The sequence below is a fragment of the Corvus kubaryi genome, unplaced genomic scaffold (assembly GCF_017639235.1).
Source record: "Corvus kubaryi isolate FWS band 111438036 unplaced genomic scaffold, C.kubaryi_AGA036_p1.0 37260, whole genome shotgun sequence".
Taxonomy (NCBI): Eukaryota; Metazoa; Chordata; class Aves; order Passeriformes; family Corvidae; genus Corvus; species Corvus kubaryi.
This window is the reverse complement of record NW_024581077.1, coordinates 4,101,997-4,125,796: the sequence shown is the minus strand read 5'-3', so window position 1 is coordinate 4,125,796 and position 23,800 is coordinate 4,101,997. Positions and strand designations below refer to the sequence as shown.

Genomic DNA, 23,800 nt, shown 5'->3' with positions numbered 1-23,800 from the left:
TAAGTTTTTAAAAAATCTTTATTCCAAACAGCTGATTAACCTGTCAAGGGTTTAAATTCGATTATTCAATACTGTCACAAGTTTCTAGTGAGGAAATGCATGGGTCAGAGCCTACATGTGGGAAGGAACTGTTGTGTGCTTCTGAGAAGGAACCAGAGGGAAACCTCCCCACTGCATCAATGCACTAAGATACATGTTCACAGAGACCAGCCACAAACCAAGGACATGGGCTTACACAATATATTTGGCCAATTCTAAACAAAGTATTTAAGACCTTAGAGATTTTTATGCTGGTTTTAAATTGTTTTTAAATTATTTTTTGTTTATTTCCATGTATTTAAGTAGGGGTCTTATGGAGACAGATAAAAAAGCATTCAAACACTCAATTTATAGCAATAGTTGAATTATGTTTGCATAAATGAATTCTGCTTTAGCAGAGTATTAAGTATTTTGTAACAGTTCTATGTTCTATGGCAGCCTGCATTTACCCCTTCACTGTCTGATCAAGAGGGAATTCCACACTGCAAGTGGAGACCATACAAACTAAATAGTAGTTTGGATCTTTTAGTAGATATATGTGCTGCTATGTGGACTGAATACCCCAAAAAGTGCACAAGACCTCTCTCAGTGGTAAGAAAAGGAACTTTTCAATTAGCCTCTGCACACAGACATACCTCTCATGAAACTTATAATCATGATTCAGGCACTCTAAAGTATTTCCTCAAAGCCCCATGCCACACAGAAGAGAGCAAATATTTAATGAACTGAGAATGTTACACTTCTGTGTCAACAGCAGAGCTTGTCTAGTTTTCATCAACATTTTCCTTAAATAAAGCCTTGATCATCTCAGCTGTGATATGCCCATCTGATTTACCAACAGTGCCCTCTTCTTTGTGGCTCCTGCTTGGCATTTCTTCTGGTTCCTTACAAGTAGGCGCAGCTTCTCCAACCACATACAGCCTTCTCTTCAGAGGTCCCAGTTTTGAGTATGCCTTAAGAAGAATGAATATGTTTCCTTTGAAATTTCATAGGAAAGCAACCATTCTTCAAAAAAAACCCAGCAACTTTTCTTTTTTAAGCAACTGTAGAGATGCTGCCCTGGGGTCATGTTTGATAATGTCAGTAATAATGGGCTTCTTTTGCAAGCCAGCTCATCTTAGGAGGCTACAGCCCTGCTGCCCTCTTCTCCTGTGTGTTTTCACCAATATCACCTTCTCCATAACCCAAATTCTAATCTCAAATTCAGTTCTGTGAGAAGAATTAAGCTAATCCAACAGCTTGCTCCTGCCAAAAAGAGAGAGGTCCAAGCCCAGCCATGTGCTTTTGCCACATCTGCACTGGCTCTGGTTTTCTCCAAACCTCTGAGCCAACTTGGTTGACTAACCCAACAGAAAACTAAATCAGGGGGAGAAAGAAAGGGAAGCTTTTCTGCTGGGTTAGAGTGAGTCAGCTACAGGAAAGGCCAATGTGTACTGTTTCCTCAACCCATGAAATTTGCACCCAGGAACACCTTCATCCTGGCTTTCTGTTGAAGGAATGTTGATCCTTTAATGCTACTGTGCAACACATATTCTAAAGGACCAGTATCCAAGCAAAAGAACCTCTCATTATGTGACACTCAGAATTCTTTCTAAGGGGAATTTCATCCTGACACTCCATGGGATGGTTCCTAGGACACCACTCAGTTGCCAAAACATGTGCCTCATGATATCAGAGATGCCCGAAGGCATCCAAAACATCCACGTGAGGCTGGCCCATGGGACACAGAATCTGTGCTCTTTTGGCACAGCATCTGAAGGACAAGGAGTGACCTAACTGTCCCAACCAGCACCAGAGGACTAAGACCAAGCACCTGAATTGCACTCCAGGTAAAGGACATTGGATGCCATAACACCACTGGAAATAGAATGGTCCTGACAGTAGCTCGTGCTCCACAATGAAAGATGTTTGTGTCAGTGAAAGGCCTGATAGCTTTAACTCCTACCTGGAAATCTTCATCTTCACACAATGAACTGTCCAGAGCTGGAGAGAAGAATTTTTTCCACAGCTCTTCATCACTGTCTTGAGGCTTCTCATAATCTGTTTTAGGCAGAATCTTTGGAAAGGCACTTCTGAGGCTCTTTCCATCTGCCTTTGCTTTTTAAAGAGAAGAAAAATTAACCGTATGTAATTGTTAAGCTTTATGGAAGTCAGAATCAGTACTTGGTATGAGCATTGCCTGCAATCTTTAATACAGCTTAGCCCGTGTGATGCAAAGAACAGCTTGGTAGTATTTTTAATTGGCAATTCAAGCCAAATGTTTGCTTTCCCTAGGTTTTTCTATGTGTTTTTTTGTTCACAATTTCTGATCAAGACCCAGGGACTGAAATTGATTGGAAGTTAGAACTAATGGGTCTGTGGGAGGGGGCAGGGGAAAAAATGAGCTTTTATCAGTTCAACTTAAATCCTGTAGAGTCCTGAATAGTTAAAAAGAAAAGAAAGGCAGTAAAAGCAAATGTACACTTCTTCTATATCCAGGTATGTGTATCTATAGGTACATAAAAAAAAGTTCCTGAATCACAGTTAGTCTACTTATTACTCCTCTAAAGAGATCACATCTGTAGTTGACTACTTCTCAGGATGACACAGGATTCTGGACATGGCCTGCCAAGTTATAGGCTTGCCTGGGACAATGACCCAGTTTATTGGAACAAAGCCTTCTCCTCCAGGTAACTATTACAAAAGTCTAGCTAAGGTTTTCAAAGTCAACATATATTTAATACAGAAGTCTTAGTCAACATGTTTGCCTGATGGTTTCAAAAGGCCCACCTATGGCTGGGACTGATCAGAACTTCAACAAATTTCTTCATGTATCCGTAACTGTATGACTTCCATTTTTCTAACATATCTCTTTAATTTTGTTCTTTTTTCCATCCTTTTTCTTCTACTCACACAAAGATGTAAAATAAAACTTGTGATACTAAGGAATCCACAGAGACTGTCATAAACAGATAAGCACAGGCTCATGCTCCTTGCCTAATGCCATATCCTTTTCTGGGGCACACCTACCAGAAGGGATGGAGATTCAGCCCAAAATTCAGTACTGCTTACCAAGATTTTCAGTTCAGGCTGAGCTCCATGTAGCTTAATCTGCTCTTGCTAGGGATTTACTTATAATTCAACTCTGGTGTATCAGCTGAATGACTGCAAAGTGCATGTACACTTAAAGTGAAAGCCAGCACAGAGTTTAAGAGTGTCCTCTCAGGGACAAGATATAATGAACTTATGATATGGATCAGTAAAGAACTGATTAAGATATGAACCATATCTTCATAAAAGATGGCCAATACTGTAAACTGCATTCCAGGCTAGCTCTAGATGAGTAATTATATTCCACAATCTAAAACCAATTTAAATTTGAAAACTGTATTACAGGTAGATTGTGATTTTGTCTCCTTATGCAAATTACAATCTATCATTGCTGTGGTGGCTGCCATCAACTGGGAAATAAGGGGTTCACCATGTCAAACAGGTAGTTTGATAAAAAGCTTCAGAAATAAAAAGTCTGTAAATGTTCAGTAACTTATCAATTCTTATAAGCTTCATTACCTGCATATACTCTATTTTTCCTTTTCATTTCATCCTTTGGAAGCTCTTCTTGCAAGCCAGCTCCCTTTGTATGAAACAAATGCCTATGGAGTAAAAAAGATAAAGTGAAACCCATATAAGGGGTCTGAATTTTATCTCTAAACTGTCCTGTGCAGTGATTTGGGGTGAGAGGGACGCCACCCTTTTTGAAAGCCTTTGCTGCTTAACCACAAAGGCAGAATAGCGCAATGGTTTAAAAATGCAACGGAGGCAGCCAGGTAGCTTAGTGGCTAATAAGCTGCTCTTTTTTATTCTTAGTGCCTAAGTTCAACTATGTCCATGAGACTAAAAGAAAACAAATGTTATAGTCTCCAGTCAGTCCAGATTCAGACCACAGCTGGCAGCTCTCATTTCAAAGAAATCCAAAGTTTGGAAAGGAGAGAAAAATGGTCACTTCTTAAGACTTGGAACTTTTTATGCAATATGGCTAAAATCACTGAGCTGGGACTGGAAAATGAAGATGGATCTCTCACACTGTTGTATTGTGCTTTTGATACCATTAGTGTTGACATTTTGTAGCTAAATTAATCTTTCTCTGGGGAAAAGGGTAAAGTGTTTCAATACAAAAGAAGCTAGTACTACAGACACCTCTGCAGACAGACATTTCCCAAGGTCTCTTCCTTACTCAGTGCCAGGTCATTTGTTTCACTCAAGATTGCAAAGCCCCCTATATGTGCAAATTAATCTTCACATCCTTAAACATTTTGCCAACAGTAAAGGAAAGTCTATTATTCAGTAAGTAAAGTCTACTATTCAGCATTTAGTCTGAAAAGCTGGGGCTGAGACCATCTAATTGCAACACGAAGAAACTCTTTCCAAGCCCCAGTCATATCAAGTGAGTGGCGCTAGGTCTTAACAGATTAATTAAGAACCCAGTTTCTTCTCTGAAATTTGGTACTTGGAAAGTCCCAATGTTACTGTCATCCTTCAGAGATGCTACTCCCACATATACTCAGTCAAATCCTGTCTTCCCTCAACTAGGAAACTACTTTGGCTTTGATGTGGGAGAGCCCAAATAGCTCTAGAGGCAGACAGGAGCATAGTCTTTAAAAAAAAATTAATCACTTTTAAGTCCATAAAAGCATTATTTTACCCTTGTACTCTCAGATGCTGAAGTTTGGTATCAATCAGTTTTGCCACTAAGCTGGTATTTTCTTCTTCCAGGAGCTGAACAGAAGCTTCCAAATCACTATGTGCCTTTCGGTAGATCTTAACCTTTTGACAATTAAAAAAAAAGAATAAAAGGGAACTCTTAGAATTTTGGAAAGCTTTGATAGCAACTACCTTACCAGCACATACCTAGAAAGAATGCAGCTGTATCAGCAAGATTGCACATTTGGTGGGGAAACACAGTGACACATTTTCAAAGGGAAGGTCTCTCTGATTCTTTCACACCTTTATTAGAGCCCTTTTACTGTCACAGCCCATGTGTGTCAATCACAGCCACATATTTGGGCTATGCAACCCTGACAGCAAAACCTTCTTATGTAGTCAAACAGATCTGCTAGACAGGAGCTCTGGATTTTTCTTTTTTGCTTTCACATCAGAGCTTTGAGAGAGGAAAAGCTTCTTTGCAGAGGTAAATTCAGGGTCTTGCTCAGCAAGTGTTGTTTTTCTAATTCCTTCTTATACACAAAACCATCTTACCCAGAATTTGTGAAGTTTTCAGTCCAAGTTACCACAACGTTTCTTCCCTCAGAAGGTGGCTGGGCACTGGAACAGGCTCCCCAGGAAAATGATCACAGCCCCAGTGCTGACAGAGCTCAAGGAGCATTTGGACAACACTCTCAGGCACATGTTGGGGCTTTGCAGGACCAGGAGTTGGATTCAATGATCTTTGTGGGTCCCTTCCAACTCAGGATGTTCTATGGTTCTGTGACAGTGGCTAAGCCCCAGGTACTACTTGCTTTCAGACAGGTAATTGCCCCATATCACTGTGGAGTTATACTGACCAAAGGATGCCAGTTATTCAGTTCCCCAAATTCCTCCCACTTTTGTTGAAGTACAAGCAAGTTCTTACCCCCTTCACAGGGAGGGGAACGTACTTTGGGAAAGATATCTTCCCAGAAAGCTTAGCCCTATGCACAAGGTTAAGAGCACTACCCAGCGATCTGAAAGCATCCATTCTCATCAAAGCCAAATTAACCCAGCTATAATCATCCAAATTTGCAGTTAAAACTAATTACAACTTCTCCCAAGGATTAAAAAGGTGAAAATGACTGGATATTAACCAGTAACAGGATGTGGCTTGGCACATGAGGCAATGCAGCTTTGCACCATTTTGGTGTGACACAGTAACCATGGAAAAATGTGACTGAAGTCTCCAAATCTGTTTAAATTTGGAGGTGACTAATCTAGAGCTATTTTAGTAAGTCATTTTTCAGTTCAGTGGCCAAACTGAAAAAAAATCCCAAAAAAACCAAAACAAAAATAAAATTTTGAACTGAGACAAAACTAAAATTTTTGGTTTATCTCCCCCAAAGGAAATACTGAAAGAGTCTGTCAGTTACATATAAACATTAGTCTGAGAGAAAATATTTCATCCATGTAAGAAAAGCAGAGAAAATAAATGGGTGAATTCAGAGGACTGGAGAAGTTAGTGATAATAGTTTTGTTTCCCCCAAAATTCAAAGCACTAATTCATAACACAGGAAAGTAGCAACATAGGAAAGTAATTCATAACATAGGAAACTTCTAGTTGAGAGGAAAGAAATCCAAATCCTTCAGCTCTGAGGTGAGGGCCTGTCAGGGCATAAGAGTTCTCCAAAGTGCTCTCTTGTCGGCACTGCTAATGTGTGTAAAAATTGTAAGTGTTCAGTGAGACAGGGGGAAGGGAAGAGAATTCATACTCATTCAGTGATGGGATGCATAGATTTGAGCTCCTGTTTGCTTACACAGAACAAAACATTAATTCTTTCCCATTTCTTTGCACTACCCTCATTGCCTCAGAAGCTGTGGTTTGGACACCCTCCCTGGAAAGTTAAAGATGCATGCTCAGAACTCATTAAGGGGAAGAAGGAAGGCTGTGTCCCTGCATACTGGCAAGTATCTCAAACGAGTAAGTAAAATGGAGAAACCTCTGCCAGGTTTGTTGATGTGGCATGGAAAAGTAAGAAGCTTGTTTATTAACTTCCCAAAAAGTTTTGCTCAATTCTCAACTGTGAGGCTGTGAAAGTGAGGAAAGGCATTTCACCCACCAATCTCATGCTTAGATTTGATTGAAACAAAGAACCTATATTGACTGGAATAAATAAAATCAAACACTCACCATGGAAAAAATTAGTTTCCTAAATCTGGCTCACAAAAAATTTTTCATGTCAAGAAAATTACAGCTATCTAATGTATAGCTCTAAATTGCCATTAAAGGACGGTACAAAAGCTATCAAGCAATTAATTACAACTATATATGATTTTGATTTTCCTCTCTTCAGTGTAGAGTCTCCATGGTTTCTTTATACCTTCCATTTAATGTTGTCTCAAGCCATTTCTCAGAACGTTTCCAACATCCATATTCATTTTCTTTCAATACAGCAGCACTAGAACTTTAATGAAATTCAAACCTCTCCCCTTCAGCTACTTACCTGGTTGATCCTTTATACTATATAGCATCCCAATCTCCACAGATAAAAATCCTTAATTGTATGGAACATTGTAGTCCTTCATGTAACAACTTGGGCAGGAAAGGGGGTCCTCCATTTGTGAAAGCAGATGTTCACCTCTTACCTTTATTCACCACAGTGCACTGTTTGCTGCTCAGGATTACAGATTAATTACTGGAAAATTGCTCTCCTTTGCCAGCAGAAGTCTCCCAAGGCCCATGACTGGAAACAGTTCTGACTGTAGGTCACAGTATTTCAAACATGAACTCCCATGATAAACTGTAGGCAAGTGATCCTCTTACCTCTTCTTTTAGCCACTCATTCTCTTCAATCTCTCTGCGACAGTGTTTGTCTAAGTATCCCACAGCATTCTGAGAAAACACAATTTTAGATCATCTCATCTGAAAGCAGAACTTTGACAGTCCTGCATACTACAAAGAAGAATCTTCTGCTCTTTAGCAGGAAATAATTAAGAAACATCCACACAACAGACTGTAGCATCCCCTGAGGGATTACAAGAGGATTTAGTTCACAAGGCCAGATGTTTCTCCATCATCCTGCCTAGAGCAGATTATATGTCCAGCAGTTTACCAATATTTTTTTGATTTCCCATATTAAAATAGGACAGTTCCCTTTTTTGCCTAACAAATTCTTCTGTGTTCCCAATAGTGCTCAAATCTTACTGCTTTCAGAAAACCAAACCTTCAGCTATTAAGAACCCCAAGTAAAATCCCAAATGAGGTAGTACTGATCTACAACAAGTGACCTAAACATGTAGAGGTCTGTGCTAATGAGACAAGGCTACAGTTTAATTATTGATGTCAGTAAAGGGGAAAGGAAGAACTGGGAGGGAAGATGCCTCTGTAGATCACCATTAACACAGTCCTTTGGATTATGTTCTCACATGACTAGAAATTCCAGCACTGAAGTCAGGGAATTTAAACACCTAATGGGCCTAGTGATTTGTACTGAAGTATGCTTTGCATTTTGTGAAAGTAAGAAGTTGTCACTAGAGCTATTCGTAAATCATGTTTTCAAACCAGAGCTGGCAGAGATGACAAAAAAACATAGTGTATCAATAAACCTACATTTTCCTGAGACTGCACTATTGTGGCACTTTAAAAATGTTGTACTTTACAAGTACAGTGAAACCTTTTTTTTTTTAAATTGATGTATATTTTCATGCAATCTCTTTGTATGTTACTGCTTTTTAAAGTCTGTGCAAATGTCAAAACCAAGGCCATGGCAAAAGCAATATGTTCTCGAACAAGCCTTGTCAGTGCATGGTGCCCCAGTTTCCCATGCCTCATTTGTAAAATGCCCTCACATCTACCCATCATTATTCTGATGGAAAGAAGAAAAAAGGTACATGCATGAAGAGCAATAACCAATTCCATGTGTACCAAGATTTACAGCTTATTTTACATTTATTAGAAAAGTTCAAAGTCTTAATATGAGTTAAAATAATTAATATTGCAGAGTACATGTGTATATACATGTATATAATACAGTTGGCAGTTTTTAAAAAAGCAGAAAGAATACCTTAAGAGCCTCTTCACTGAGTAACTTCATGTGTCTGTCAAACAGTTTCTGATTTTCTTCTCTCACTACCTTCAAAGCTTCTCTATAATATTCTTCAAAACAAAGAAACCCCAGGGAAATCAGAAATCATTATTTGACGTAATTTTTTCTGATAACAGATAGATAACTAGCATGTTGTTACTAAACTGGAACTTATCAGTGAGTGTCACCTGCATAGATGCTCCACAGAAAAGAATTCAAATATCCAGAAATCATCCTCCTAAACCCAAAGAACAGTAGTGTTAACTACAAAACTAGAAATTGGAAGTGGCTTACACATTTCTGTTGACAATTGCAACAGCTGAGCAATTCATTGCTAACTGAGCAGTGAGCTAAGAAGTTCTCTGCTAAAATATTGTCATCTTAACATTAAATTTTCTCTCTATCAATAGCAGAGCTCCTGGAGCCATGTGAGAGATTTGCTTAGAAAATTTATTTTTTAGATATAGAAGCATATTGGATCACCTTATCCACATGACATTTTTTCAGATAGTTATTATAAAGAGCCTAATAAATTTTCTGACTTATTTAAGGCTCTAAGGGTCTAATTTGACAACAGGACAAAATGGAGAATGTGGCAAATGCCACAATTATTTGCTTCTGTCATTACTTGTGGTCATTATTTAGAAAGTGTGTCTTACATCGAACTGAATATGTTTGGCTTCATGTTCTAGTCACTCGCTATTTAATTATTTCATCCTTCCCTTTAGTTCTTTTTTTGCTCTTCTAAATAGCTCACTTCTGCTTGATATTTCCTCCTTTTGAAGGAATGAACGAGATTGTAGTAATTTTCTTTGAAGGGAGGCACTGCATACTCATTCCAAAGGCTTGAGATTCAGTCTTTCTCTGCACTTGTGTTGCAGACAGCTTATTTCTGATCTAGCTGCAAATGAATATCTGCTCATGGACGCACTGCAGAGTCAAAGGCAGTCAAATATGAAAGGTGTATTAGTTGTGCATTAGTTATTAATTTAACACTGTGGAAGCTGGACTCCACCATCTAGACTTGGCAGAATGAAAAGGAAGTACTTCCATAGTATAATGAATTCACTGTTCCATTATTTCAGACAGCTAAATAACCTGAGTTGTACGGGGAGAATGAAAAAAAGGAGAAACTGTGTGTCTGAGCAGTTCCTAAAGAGGCTATCTTCCCTAATCCTCTCACTGCAACACTGTTTTCCCCACACAACACCTAAACATGTGGCTCTCATTTGCTTCCTCTCTTCTCCAGCTGTTTTGTTTAAAATGTCACCACCAGACAACATGAACTGTGCCAGTGTCAAGCCCTTCAGTGGTACACACAGAGACAGAAACCTGTTCATCTATGCTTATTCTCTATGCCTGTTACACATTCAAGGCTTGAACAAGCCCAATTTGTTGCTGCCTCGCTCTGAAAGCTCGTTAGATTTCTGCTGGAAGGCGCTATGCCCCAGACACTTTCTAGGTTCAGTTTTAGGGAGTTAAGCAAAATAGTATGGTAAACATCCAGTACTGGCAGCATCATTTCCCAGTATGTTATGTGGGCCACTTATACATGTACCACTATAACATGACTTTCAGTAAATACACTTCTGTTGGACCACGAATTTTTAACTCTGTACCCTGTGACATGCAGGAGGTCAGACTGCATGTCCCTACTGGCATTCTATATAAAAGCCCATTCTATTTTTCACTTCGTATTTCAGCAGCTATATAGGAAAGTTTTAAATCAATTAAGAACACAGAAAATGCATAATGAAAAAACCCAACCTCTCCTGAATACAGTGATGGATATCTGACAAGCTATCTGGAAATGTAGAAGCCACAGGGCAGATCTTAATCATGGTAAAATATGTTTTGAGAGACAAAAAGATAGCTGGCTGGCTCTTATCCACAGTAGTTGATGCCTGGTAATGGCTGGCACAGAATATACAGAGACCCTTAGAGCAGTGTCACTGCCTGTTACTACCAGCTGCTTGGCTGTGGTCACGCATACTGAGAGGGACATAAAGAAAGAAAACCAGGACATCCTTCTCCTGTTGGGAGCATGGGTTATGTAACAGCAAAATAGTTAAATGATTTTAAAATAATGCAGTAATAAAGAAATCTTTGTAAAGCACTCAGCACCACAATATATAAGCTCTCAAATTAATTCCACTTTTGTGACAGTGCTGAAACTGTTCCCAGTATGTGTCTATGTCTGTACAATTTTGCAGGGCCTCACACTGTCCAACTAGGAGGAAAGGTCCAGACCACTGGCTAAAGAGCTCCCTCTAGTCCTGCATGCAAACCAGTGTGCTCCATAGAAAAGACCGTTCCAAGAATGAGCTCATACTACTTTCCTGTCAAAGGAGCTTTCAATATGTGAAGTGCTTGTAGATGATGAGAAGTAACAGCAGCAGAGTCAACATTTTCAAGTATGGCTGCTAAGGGAGCCCTCTGTATAGGCGACCTAAATATACGTAGACTTATTTTTACAAAAAACGGCTGTCCTTCAGAGTGACCTTTTTTAAAAATGGGTTGCCTGTATTTTACAAGAAAACCATCACAGGACGAGCTTATTAGTTTCTTTGAGTGTCGTCATTTCTGTAAACTTTATCAATTTCTTTAATAAAGGAACTTTTACAGAGAGAGAGAAAGAGAGTCCTTATATTTTTCAGGATCATGCAGCCCATCCTAGGTGCACTTAGAAAAGTTAATAGGAATTACTGGAGAAGTTGATACAAGTTACTAGAACTTGACCCAAAATTAATTGTATAATTTAATTCCTGCAAGCAATGTGCAAAGACCCTGTAAGACTTGCTTTACACCAGCTGTAAACTGACCTTCAGTTCTTTCAAGTTCATATTTGACTTCTGCAATGTCTTTTTCCAGACTGCTGATCTTCTCAGCATGTATTTTACTTCCGACATTTTTGTACTCCAACCAATAATCTCTCTCACGCTGCTTTTCTGAAATTATTTTCTTAGTTTCTTCAATTTGGGAGCGTAGATCTATTAAAATAAGAATGTCAAAAGACAAGTTCATTACTGATTCCTTGAACTGGTAATTCTTACAACATCAAATTCTTTAAGAAAGGCGCTTTCACGGGGAATGGAGAAGGAAGGGGGATTCTTCCACACTACAATACGTTACAACCTGATGGCCTCATGTAGTGTCAAGGGCCACCATCATTGCTGAAAACAGCTTGGTCTTATTCTTCTAAGAAGAGACAAGAGTTCTCACCGAAATGTTGTGACCCAGGTCATGTGTCTCCCACAGAGAATCGCAGGGATGGCAGCCAGAATTTTCAACAGTCAAAACTGCTCCTTTTTCCTGCCATCAATAATTTTATTTTTAATCTTGAGTGGAGCCAGTGCTTAGGGCTTTCATGAGTTTCAAAAAAGAAGGAGCCTCTGTACTTGCACAATACTATATATCACTTGGAAGGGACAGATTGACTTATAAGCCCTCCACAATCTCATACTAAATTGAGAAAGCCCAATTTTGGGGGAAGAAAAGTTTTCTACATTTTGTGCAACAAGGAACTTGAATCTCTACTTAAATTGCAAAACAACAACAAGTACTCAATCCCAAGTGTATAGACTGCAAACCACACTTCCCCAAATCACAACATACCTTGAAGAAGTTGTTCTTTGTCCTTCACAAACTGAAAAACTGCTTTCAGTGACTCTTCCACATCATCCCTGGTTACAACCTCCTTGTCATCTCGTTTGTTCTCCTTTTCTTCTATTTGTCTTACTAAGCGTCTGATAAGCACCTTCTGTTCCTCCTTCAGAACAACATTCTAAGAAAGAACGGAAGACACAGCTCATATTAAAATGTTTTCAAAGTGACAAATTTAAGTAAAAAAAGTAAAATCTGGTCTAGTGCCAGATTAAATTCAAGAACACCCAGCTAAACACCTATTCTTCATATTCTGAAAGGACAGAGCAGAAGGGAGAGTGTGCAAGGCTCAGACGTTTCCTCAGTAACTTCAAGACCGCTGGAAGGAAATGAGAGACAAATGCCAGCTGTACTTGGTACAGCACACCAATAGTCATCCATTGCCTGGAAAGAAAGCTGCTGGTGGATAATTTAATAACAATATTTATATGTAGGATCTATTTGCTTCATGTTGACATTCTTCATGAGAATGTACCATCTTCATGTAGAAAAATCATGAGACAATCAGGTCACTTGCATATAACCACAGCAAAGAGTCTTGTCAGAGCTGAAATTAGTTATACCTTCTGATTCCAACCATAGCCCTTGGCCATGACCCTCTCTAGTGACACTCAGATTATTTGAAATTACTGATTGTGTATGTTTGTTCCCAAAGGATACCATACAGGAGCAAACAGTAACAGTTACTAGGCAGTAGAGTCTCAAGCATTCCTCACTTCTAGGATTAACTCTAAACCACACAGAAACATTAGCAGGAAATAAAGAATAGAGCTCAAAGCACTGTCAAAACCTGATTAAATTAAACAAATAGCACTTCACCCTGCTCAATCTAAAATATGAAGGAGTCCTTGAGAGACCACAAACTAGCAGTGAATTGGGGGAATAACTGTAGAAAGATGGCTGGGGGTAAAATTAGAGGAAACTAGGAAGTTATATTCACATCCTAACAGAAGTTATAGTGGTCAGAAATTATAGGATAAAATGTAGCTGCTGCTCTCTGAATGGAATGCAGTTGGCATGCTTGAAACCTATTCCATGATGATTCCCTACAATCTGCAACCATAGCTCCTGCTAAGGGAGATGGAACAGAGGGTGGAGCAGAGTGGAGACACCATCGCCAGGCTGCATAGAAATCCTTGCAGGGAGGGGAACTCAATGGTACTCTGTAGCTGAGAAACTGCACAGCACCTGTCAGCCAGCGGAGAGAGGAGAAGATGTATGCCTAGAGTCACTCAAGCTCCACCTAAACACAAGGAAATAGTATAAAAGTAAGTTAGGAATGGGGAGAAGTTTGGGAAGACTCCATTGTAACTGCTGGGATCAGTCGACAGGCTGAACCTGTCTTCTCCCCCATAGGGATGCCTATTGGGTAAGAACCAAACTCTGTGGACACTGAATACTTTCACTGAGGATTAGAGCTTGTCTGTGCATTGCTTTGAATAAGTTTTTGCAGTGAGATACCATCAGTGACAATCATCAAACCTTAATCTGTCACAATTTTATGTTAATGAAGAGCCTTATTCTGTAAACTGTCAGTGTGAGTCCTTCACAGGCACCAGCCCTCAGTAACACACTCAAATAAAATGGGGAGACCCACTGAGGAGTCATAAAGTGAGGAGACCCACTGAGGGATCTCCCCTATGCTGTTGCTCTGTGTTCCTGAACAAGTCAGTTGAACTGCCCTCCAATCCAGCAGTATAACCACAAAAGACATAAGATCCAACAATAATCATAAAAGCCTTCAGATTCCTGGAGAAAGAAGAGCAAATGCCAGTTCCAGTGATAGTCAAGCCACAAATGAAACATCATCCAGGCTTCAAGACTGAAAGGAGCGCCACATAAAGCTAAACAGATGGATACTTATAAAGCAGGGCAAGCATGGGCATGGGAAGGACAGAGAGACATTGTTTCAATGTTTCACTGCTATGAAGTGCAGGCTGCAACATGATCCAGATAAGGATTTTTGAGCAATTTCAATTAATTTTAATAGGTGACTCTGTATTATCTATTCTCAAAGTTCACTGCTCACAGTCATCAGATGCCATATTATGGCTGTTTATACACGGTTCTTTAAAGTGTCACTCAGGTGCAATCAGCAGTTACACAACCTTGTTCTAAAAATTACCCAAAACAATTCTTAATCCATGAGAAAGCAAGTCTTCATCAAGCAGTGCTAAAAATCGCAGCTAGTATGCTAGCATGATGGTCTTTCTTCTTTATTCAGTTTTTATTGTAACTATGTTTGCAGCAAGAACTAGATTCTCACAGAAACCTGTGCAATTCCATTACTTCAAAAGTGATCCAAAGAAGGTCAGCAAATCTCAGTACTTGGTTAGGTCTGCTAATACTGCTGACAAAAATGAAGTTTATAGCATTGAAGAATATTTGCAGGACTGGTTAAAAGGCATATCTGAATGTACTGCAGGAAAGATACCCACTGAAAAGGGGCTTGCTGTCCTGTGTTTGCTGTAGAGAAAGATGGCAAAGAAGGGCAACAAAGTTGGTAAAAGGACTAGAGCACAGGTCGGTTGTGGAGCAGCTGAGGATGTTTAGTCTGGAGAAAAGGAGGCTCAGGTAGCACCTTATCTCTCTCTACAACCACCTGGAAGGACTTTGTAGCCACGTGGAGGTTGGTCTCTCCTTCCAGGTGTGGGAACCCAGAGTGCCGAGAATATTTCTCTGCCTGTTTTTAAGGGTTCTTACCCCCCTGAACAACACTGTTTTAGCTTCAAACCTTGGAAAAAATTACCAACAGTCAGACAACAACTAGAAAATACAGTGGTGTGAATTAGGTGATAGACTACTATGTAAGATTGTCACAGGGTGAAAAATTTAGAGGTTTTAGGCTTCTCTTTATAGTATATAGATAAGAGTAAAAAATATCAAAATGGAGGATTGTTGTTGTTCTCTAAACCTTCTTCTCCTTCTTCTACTACTCCATATTCTGCAGTAAAAGTGGTTTGGAATTATTGGATAGAAAATTCCGCAGTTCCTAGTCGTGTTACTGAATAATTGGTAGGAAAGTGAAAATAATGTACGTTTTTAGTAACTATTGGTTAAAATATCTTTAAAAGGCTGTGTAAATCTTGATAATTAGACTCACTCCTACTTTTCTTCCTTCTGTGCTGTACCTGGGTCATGCTAGTGGCTCTGTTCCTCTGATAAGACTTAATAAACAACTATCTGGAAACATTAAAACTAAAGGAGACATCTCAGTTTATCTCTCAAACTCCTTGCAAGGACTTTCAGTAAATTCTCTCCCATCAGGAGGGACTAGATGTAAGGCACGGTAAAGTATCACCGGGTAACAAGTAACAGGACAAGAGGAAAAGGCCTCAAATTGTGCCAGGCTTAGATTGGATATTAGGGAAAATTTCTTCACTGAAAGGGTGGTGAGGCACTGGAACATGTTGGCCAAGAAAGTGGTGGAATAGCTATCCCTGGAAATGTTCAAAAAACACGTAGATGTGGCACTTGTGGACCTGGTTTAGTGATGAACACAGTGGTGCTGGGTTAAACAGTTGGACTCGATGATCTTAGAAGTCTTTGCCATCCTTAATGATTCTGTGATTCCATGTAATACACAGGTGGTTATGAGGATCTCTTGTGCATTGGAAAGCACCTCCACTGAACTCACTTTACCTTACTGCTGTGTCCTATTCTGTAATGTTCTACTCCTGCAGCTTCTTTTTAGCATGTTGTATTTAGGACATTTATTATTAAGTGTTGTCACACTTAATTCAGATAACACTTTAACTTTTAGCACATAAAGTGATTCACTATCTCTAGTTTCATTGACTGTAACAAATTCACTGCAATAACTAGTTTTAATGTATGCAGTATTAGAATGGAAAGAATAAAACTGAATCTGTGAGTAAGAAACCACAAATAAAATTTCTTGGAAGAAGGATGCACAGTCACTTACTCTTTTAAGATTTTCTTTGATCGTTTCTTCCAACCCTTCCAGATGAAACAAAACCCGTTCAATTGCTGCGTCTTTTGCCACAATGCTATGAAGAGAGAGTAAAGAAAGAGACATTCTTACAAAAACATAAGAGAAAGAAATGCTATTTAAGCTAGGTTAGATGTAAATACTACCCAAATGTTTATTTTCATATCATATTGCTTGACTCATTTGGGTAGATACCACTGTCTGCTTACTAACACATAAAGAAATTATTTCCTGTATACATCTAGGCCTGCATGTTAGTTTGGATTTCATATCCCTAGAGAGCAACAGACTCCCTGGTTATACTGCTCCTGTGTAGCCTCTTGAGGACTGGAGCTGGTTTGTTCTTTCTGCATGATTTTTAGCTGACCTGTTACACAGGCCACTTTCAGGACAAGATTATTTGTGCTCCAGAAAATATTACTCATCACTAGCTATAGAGAAGGCCTGGGCAACTCAGACATAGGTCAAATGAATCTCAAACTGGAGAACTCAATGGGATTCAATTCTTCTGATAATGTGGTTTGTCAAGCTTCATAAACTACATTTTTTCACCAAGAACTTGTTAGCCTTTAAGAAGCACTAAGAGAATAGGGACTCCAGCCTAAGTAGTATGTTCTGTTTGTGTATTTTTGTCAAAGAACTAGCTCACTGATTTCATGTTTTCATAGACTACTTGTCATTCTCTTTGCCACAGCTGTAAAATAAATATTTCCTTCTGGTGTTCTCTCTTCTAGAATGAGAAACACTAGGCTGCAAATGGTGTCTATTTGCAAAATTCTCTGTAATCTGTACCTCTGTTCCCAGAATTCATTCATTATATGGCACAATGGAGGCAAGTATTATTATCACAATGACAATTATCACAATGTCTTTTATTCTTTTAACAGTTCTTCTTCCTTCAGTTTTTAGTTTGGGGGTTTTGAGTGCTTTTTTTGTGGGTTTTGGGGAGTTTTTCCCTTCCCTATTGCATTAAGCTACTTTAAAAGAAGATAATTTTTTTCCTAGCTAATTTGCTAAGTTTGGATCACTGAATCATGCAAATTGCAGGTTACTAAATTTGCATCCTCTGGTGTCACTGTGCTCCAAGGTATTCTTCAGGTTTTCTATCAAGTACAAAGATATTAGTTAGAGAGAGACTAGAGCAGAGATATGGGGGTGTGGTGGTCATGGCCACAGCAAAAGTTCATAATAAAATTGTTTTTCCTAACAAATGCTGAAACAGAGAACTTTAATGAAAATGCAAAATAACAAACTCCCTAGGAACAGTGACCATTATTCAATGTATGGAAATAAAAAACGGGAATGGAAGTTAAATAAATACTACACACTTGATAAATCCTAAAGTGGAATGTGACAGATATTCACTTGTATGATTATCCACCTTTGCTCAGTCAAATGGTAGAGAAATTACGGATTACAGAGGTGAAGAGAAGGACAGGGAGAGCAAGGGGGAAAGAGAAGAGAGAGGAAGAAAGATAAAAACAGCAAGAATACTTTTCTTCCCTTTTTCCCCTACTGTTGCTGTAGAAACTACATATTCCATGTCAGTGCAGCACCTATTTCAGTGGAAGACTCTCCAGACAAATGAGTCATTTGCTTGGATATTTGCATATGCATAACAAAAATTTTATCAGAAAGTGGTACAGTTTTTTTCTCAGCCCAGTAATACAGTTTCCTTATTCCTTCACAAAATAGATGAGTTAGTTTTTGACTTTTCAGATGGTATTTGTTTGAGATAGGATTTGGCTAAATCTAGGCTATTTCACCATGCAAAATTGTTCTCTGTAAATGAAACAGAAAATCCTGTGAACATAAACCCTCTGAACTCCTATAGATGTCACTACAACTATACATGGCTACTTTTCATTTTGCTTACTCCTCTTTTCATTTCCACACCAAGGCACTACTCCTTGCTCCCTAAACACTGATAATTGTTGGATATTTGAGTGTTCCTGAGGTATTTTCCTTTCAATTTCTGTCTCTTAGATAAAAGTTGTGAAGCTTACTTTTTCTCCTTTTAACCATCTACTCAAGAGACTAGAAATCAAATAAATTGGTCTGGTTTGTAACTGCTTCAGATATTTCTCCCTTGGCTCTTATTTTTCTCTGCTTGATTTTAAGAGGCCTTTAATTTATCTATCTCTTACTTTCAAAACAAAACACTGTGCTCTGCTCTCAGCTGCACCAAGGAAGACAGCAAATTGTAGGTCTTGAGGTTCTGGCTAGTGACAACAAACCTCCACGAACACCAAGGAATCCTAAAAAATACAGTCAAATATGATCTTGCAACTTCAGGGTATGCTGATCAAAAGCTTGCTACTAACAGAAAAACTGTCAGGGTTTTTTGGTTTTAATAAATTTTTTTTCCCCAAGTGATAGCCTAATGGCATAAAATTTCTGACCCATTTAATTGTTTTCTTACAGTTACAGTTTAAAAAGTGTACCTTTCTGAAATAGCCTCCAAACTCCAAAACTATCAGCTCAGGCTCTAAATTGGGTAAGTTGTTTTTGTTATCTGCTTCCTTCATTCACATACCCTATATGAGTGAAAAGTTAAAATATATTAAACCTACTGATATTCTAGTAAGGCTTCTGGTAAATCTGATTCAGGTTCTTGAACTTGCTCTTCTGGTTTCTTCTTTTTCTTATTCTCTTCCATTTTTTTTTTTAATTTTTTTTATACTTGTGCTAGAAGTGAAGGAAAAAAATATATTGATGAATGGTTTACAAAACATTGTATGTTCACTGGCCTGTGTCATTTGTGACAAGCTTGTAACAGTTCTGAAATAAAACAATTTGGGTTTTTGACAGCAATAACCCTGCCCAGGGTAGTACTCAGGCCCATGTCTTTGGGGCAACCTGATATATTTATATTTATATATATATATATATATATATATATATATGTATACCTGAGAAGATACAGTGGTCTCTATCACCACTTACTTTTTGCATCCCTTGCTGCAGCCTGTCTTTTACATTCTTGCAAATCAAACCAGCAGTTGTTCCTTTTCCAGTCCTTTGTTTCTTTATCAGGCTTTTTGTCAACTCCACTTGTTCACATGCCTCTCTTTCCCTCTCCTTCTGTTCTCCTAGCACTATGAATATCTCCCTTTCACTGCAACTCTGATACCAGCTTTCATTGTCAGAACTGGATATGCATGTCAGCAGTATTCCCTGGGCATGCTGTCACAACTACCAACCTCAGAATTCGACTGGCAATGAATAGTTCTGTAATGGAACTGATAGCATATATTATACAAAATAAAAAATGCCACAAGAAAGGGCATTTATGAAGCTTCATTGCTTTTAGCAGTCACATAATCAAATGCCCAAACCAGAATAGTTTATATAGTATAGGATGTTTTATTACTGAATGAGTAGGAACATTGTGCATAACTTGTTTTCATATTAAACTGCTTGTCTGAATTTTAAGTTCTGAATTTTACAATAATAGCTGAAATTGATAAAAACTTGTGACTAAACACAGCAGGCTGGATACTTTTCCCTATTAAAGTAAGCACAAGTAAACAGGGAAAAAAATCAGTAAAAAGCCACATAAGCAAGCCTGTAAAATCAAGGGAATGAAGTTAAACCAACTATTGACAGATGCACTGTAATCCATACACTGTCCTATGCCTTCTCACCACACTCACCATACCCTGAAGCAAGGCAATGTCAGCTTTCTGTATACAAAATAACTTCCTATCCTATTTCACATACAACCTTTGCAGTTTCCAATTCAATACAATATTTTTTCATTAAACTTTCAAAAATCTGTCATACTTCTTCAGTGCAGAATTAACTGGACTGGTATTGATTGCATTTCCACTTGAGCATTTATTTTACTGATTTCCTCAGAAACTGAAGATCACTAGAGCACTCCCTAAGGTTTTCTTTAAATTGTTTCTGTCCCTTTCACTAAATGGATAATCAAATTCCCTGCTTAAAACTGGATATAAACTGAAAATTTTGAGCAGTAGTATTTTGAAAAGGCTTAGGGCCTTTCTTTGTTTTAACTCCAGACCCAGATGAGTTCCAGTGATGTATTTATGAAATTTTTCCCAAGCAGAGAGGAACAAGAAAGCTTCCAAGCTGTAAAAGGTGAAAAAATACATACTGCAATAAGGGATTTGCTGGATTTTGCAAACCATAGAAAATACACACACATGAGAGAGAGGGGAACATGTTTAAGGGGACTGAGGATTGACTGCACATTTGACTGCACATTTTAAACCGACAGGACATTTGCAGAAGGAAAGATCTATTTCTTCTCCCAAACAAATAAAATTGTGAGGTGCTGACTGACCCCCTGTTATCACTACCAGCACTGTCTCAAGCAATAACTACACTGCCACTGCATCCTTTAAAGGAGCAGGCAGTTTCCTGACACTGCAACCCAACTACAGTAACTTTCCAGACACTCTTTACAGAGACCATCTGTACGGCAGCTCACCACTGTCATGAGCTCAATCATTATCACTAACACCATCCAAACCAGCACTTGCACTCACATAATTACCCCTGTACATCGAGCAGCTGCACTGCCAGAAGCCTCCACTCCCTCAGTCCCCAACAATTATAGACTCACAGAATACACTGAATTGGAAGGGACCCATCAGGATCATCGAGTCCAACTTCTGGCCCTAGGCAGGACACTCCAAGAACCACACCATGTGCCTGAGAGCATTGTCCAAACACATCTAGAACTGTGTCAGGCTCGGTGCTGTGACCACTTCCCTGGGAAGCCTGTTCCAGTGCCCAAACACCCTCCGGGGGAAGAACCTTTTCCTGATATCCAACCTAAACCTCCCCTGACACAGCTTCAGGCCATCCCCTCGGGTCCTGTCACTGGTTACTAGAGAGGAGATTGGTACCAGCCCTTCTGCTTCCCCTCATGACGAAGTTGCAGACTGCAATGAGGTCTCCCCTGTCTCCTTTTCTCCAGGCTGAACAGACCGAGTGCCCTCAGCCGCTCCTCATACATCTTGCTCTCACTACCCTTCACCATCCTCGCGGCCCCTTTTGGACACTCTCCAATAGCTTAATGTCTTTCTTGTGGTGCACAAAACTGCACACAATATCCAAGGTGGCCGCCCCAGTGCAGAGCCCAGTGGGACAATCCCCTCCCTGGCCCGGCTGGAGATGCTGTGCCTGATGCCCCCCAGGACACACCTGGCCCTCCTGGCTGCCAGGGCACTGCTGACTCATGTTCAACTTGCCATTGACCAGGACCCCAAAGTCCCTTTCCACTGGCTGCTGTTCATCCTCTCCCTCCCCAGTCTGTCGGTACACCCGGGGTTGCCCCGTCCCAAGTGCAGAATACGGAAAATCGATTACCTCAGTCACTCTGCAAGATTGTGCAGTCACACTGTAACCCCTTCCCAATCTCCAAAGCAGGCTAACAATTCCCTCTGCCCTCAATCCGTCCCTGGCTAACCCTTCCCGCCTGTCCCTTGCACTATTCCCCCCAGCCCCCTTCACCACCAGACACCTCTGCAGACAAAGCTGGGCCACCCCTCACCGAGGCCAGCGCCTCGCCGCCCGTAGGCACCAAATCCCACTGGCGCTGCCACCCTGTGCCTCAGCCCCCTCCACCCCTCCCCGCCACCGCCAGAGAGCTCCCTGAGGCACCTCCCCTGGCCCTGCCACCACCCACACCCGCGTCCCCCCTCACGGTCCCCGCGCCCCGGCACCGGGCCCGCACCGCGCGCTGGGTCTGCCCCGGCCCTGCCGCGGGTCCCGGGGGGTCCGGCCGGGCCCTGCCGCGCGCCCCGCCCGCCGGTCGCCATCGCGACGGGGCCGGGAGCCACGAGGTCCGCCGGCGCCCTCTGCCCCGGGAAACGAGAAGTACAAAAAAAAAAAAAAAAAAAAAAAAAAAAGCTTGTGGGACTGCCTGGGTTTCGCTCAAATGCGGTGCCGGCCTGAAATCCTGACATCCTGACGTGAAGTTGCAGCTCTCTTCAAGAAAGAGAGCGTGTCCCAGCCCCGTCCTGGGACAGTCCCACACCGAATGTGAGCTGGGCCACCCATCACCACAGAGCTGCTTCTTCCGGAGCAAGCTCCCTCAGTCCAAGGCACTGCGATGGAGCCTTGGGTGGCTCCTGAACTGCAGTAACAACAGCAGTGCTCTGTGGCCTGTGACCCCTTTGCTCCACACCAGTGCAAAAGGCCATGCCCAGCGGTGGGGACAGGGCTCCGGAAGATGGAAAGGAGGGCTGGAGTCTTATCCTGAACTACTTCTGCTTCTCTCTTCCTGGCCAGTAGACTGCAATAGATTTTGAATAGGTTCTGGTCATTTCCTTCCTTTTCATAGGATATCAGTGCCTGAGCCACATAATCCTGGGAGCCATGCTCAACCACAGAAAAAAATTATAAATCACTAAAGTTCTGTTGTCTGCATTCTTGTGATGCCCTAAGAGGCCTTGTAGATGCAGAGACTAGACAGGAGTAAGGGAATAAAGGCAGATACTTATTTGAAAGGCCTTCAAAGGTACACCCTAGGGAGCCAGAGGCTACTGCCAAGATGGACCCCAAGGTGGACGACAGGTCAAGAGTTCTTCACACTTTTATTGGTTTGGTTCATTTGCATATCAGGGTTAATTCTCCAGTTAAAGCTTCAGTTAATGATGTAGTTTCCCCAAGCTTGCCCCTCCCTTTAGAGGCTTTCGGTTTATACTTTTTGGGCCTAGGATGGTCTGGGTGTCCTTGGAGAGCAGGCCTGGAGAGGCTTTGTTACATCTACCTAGCACAAGAGAACAGAAGTTAACAGGCTACAAGAAACTTCAGAGTTACACACTAGGCAGTATAGGATTTGAAAAATATGAAAGTTAAAACCTAAGGCATCACTCGGGCAACATAAAATCATAAAAAGTCTTGTGCTGGAAGAGACATTAAAGATCATCTATTTCCAATGCCCTGCATCTATTTCCAACCCTAGTGAGCAGAGATGTCACCCACTAGTTCAGTTTGCTCAGGGCCCCATCCATTCTGGCCTTGAAGACTTTTAGGGATGGGGCATCCACAGCCTCTCTGCGGCCTCCTCTTTTGGTTTAAAATCATTCACCCTTGTCCCATAACTATCTGCTTGTGTAAAAATAGTCACTCTTCCTCTTTTTTATAAGCCCCTTCTAAGGACTGAAAGGCTGCAATGAGGTCTCCCCATAACCACCTTTTCTCCATGATGCACATTCGTATTTACTTTGTTCATTATTTTTGGCCATCCCTGTGGGAATCTGTGTTGTCCTTTGAAAAGTCCTGTTTGACATAGTAGAGCAGTGTCTGTAATTAAGACATATTCATTAAACTAAGAACTAAGTGCTCTAGCCATGCTTCATAAGAGAGTAAATTTAAAGATGCCCTGGTCAGTGGCAGCAGGACTTAAATTTGTTTTGTT

The 23,800-nt window shown here is 40.4% G+C and overlaps 1 protein-coding gene across 1 annotated transcript; it reads right to left on the bottom strand.

Annotated features, from left to right (window-relative positions):
- CCDC83 (coiled-coil domain containing 83) lies at positions 1 to 22,185 on the bottom strand. The gene is made up of 11 exons (XM_042024135.1): positions 22,112 to 22,185; positions 18,978 to 19,092; positions 16,378 to 16,462; positions 12,405 to 12,573; positions 11,612 to 11,779; positions 8,769 to 8,860; positions 7,529 to 7,597; positions 4,721 to 4,842; positions 3,589 to 3,671; positions 1,985 to 2,136; positions 1 to 992 (listed from the first exon to the last, which is right to left on the bottom strand). The coding sequence occupies exons 2-11, from the start codon at positions 19,061 to 19,063 to the stop codon at positions 804 to 806; spliced, it is 1,215 nt and encodes a 404-aa protein (XP_041880069.1). The 5' UTR covers positions 19,064 to 19,092; positions 22,112 to 22,185; the 3' UTR covers positions 1 to 803.
- Positions 22,186 to 23,800: the final 1,615 nt, after the last annotated feature.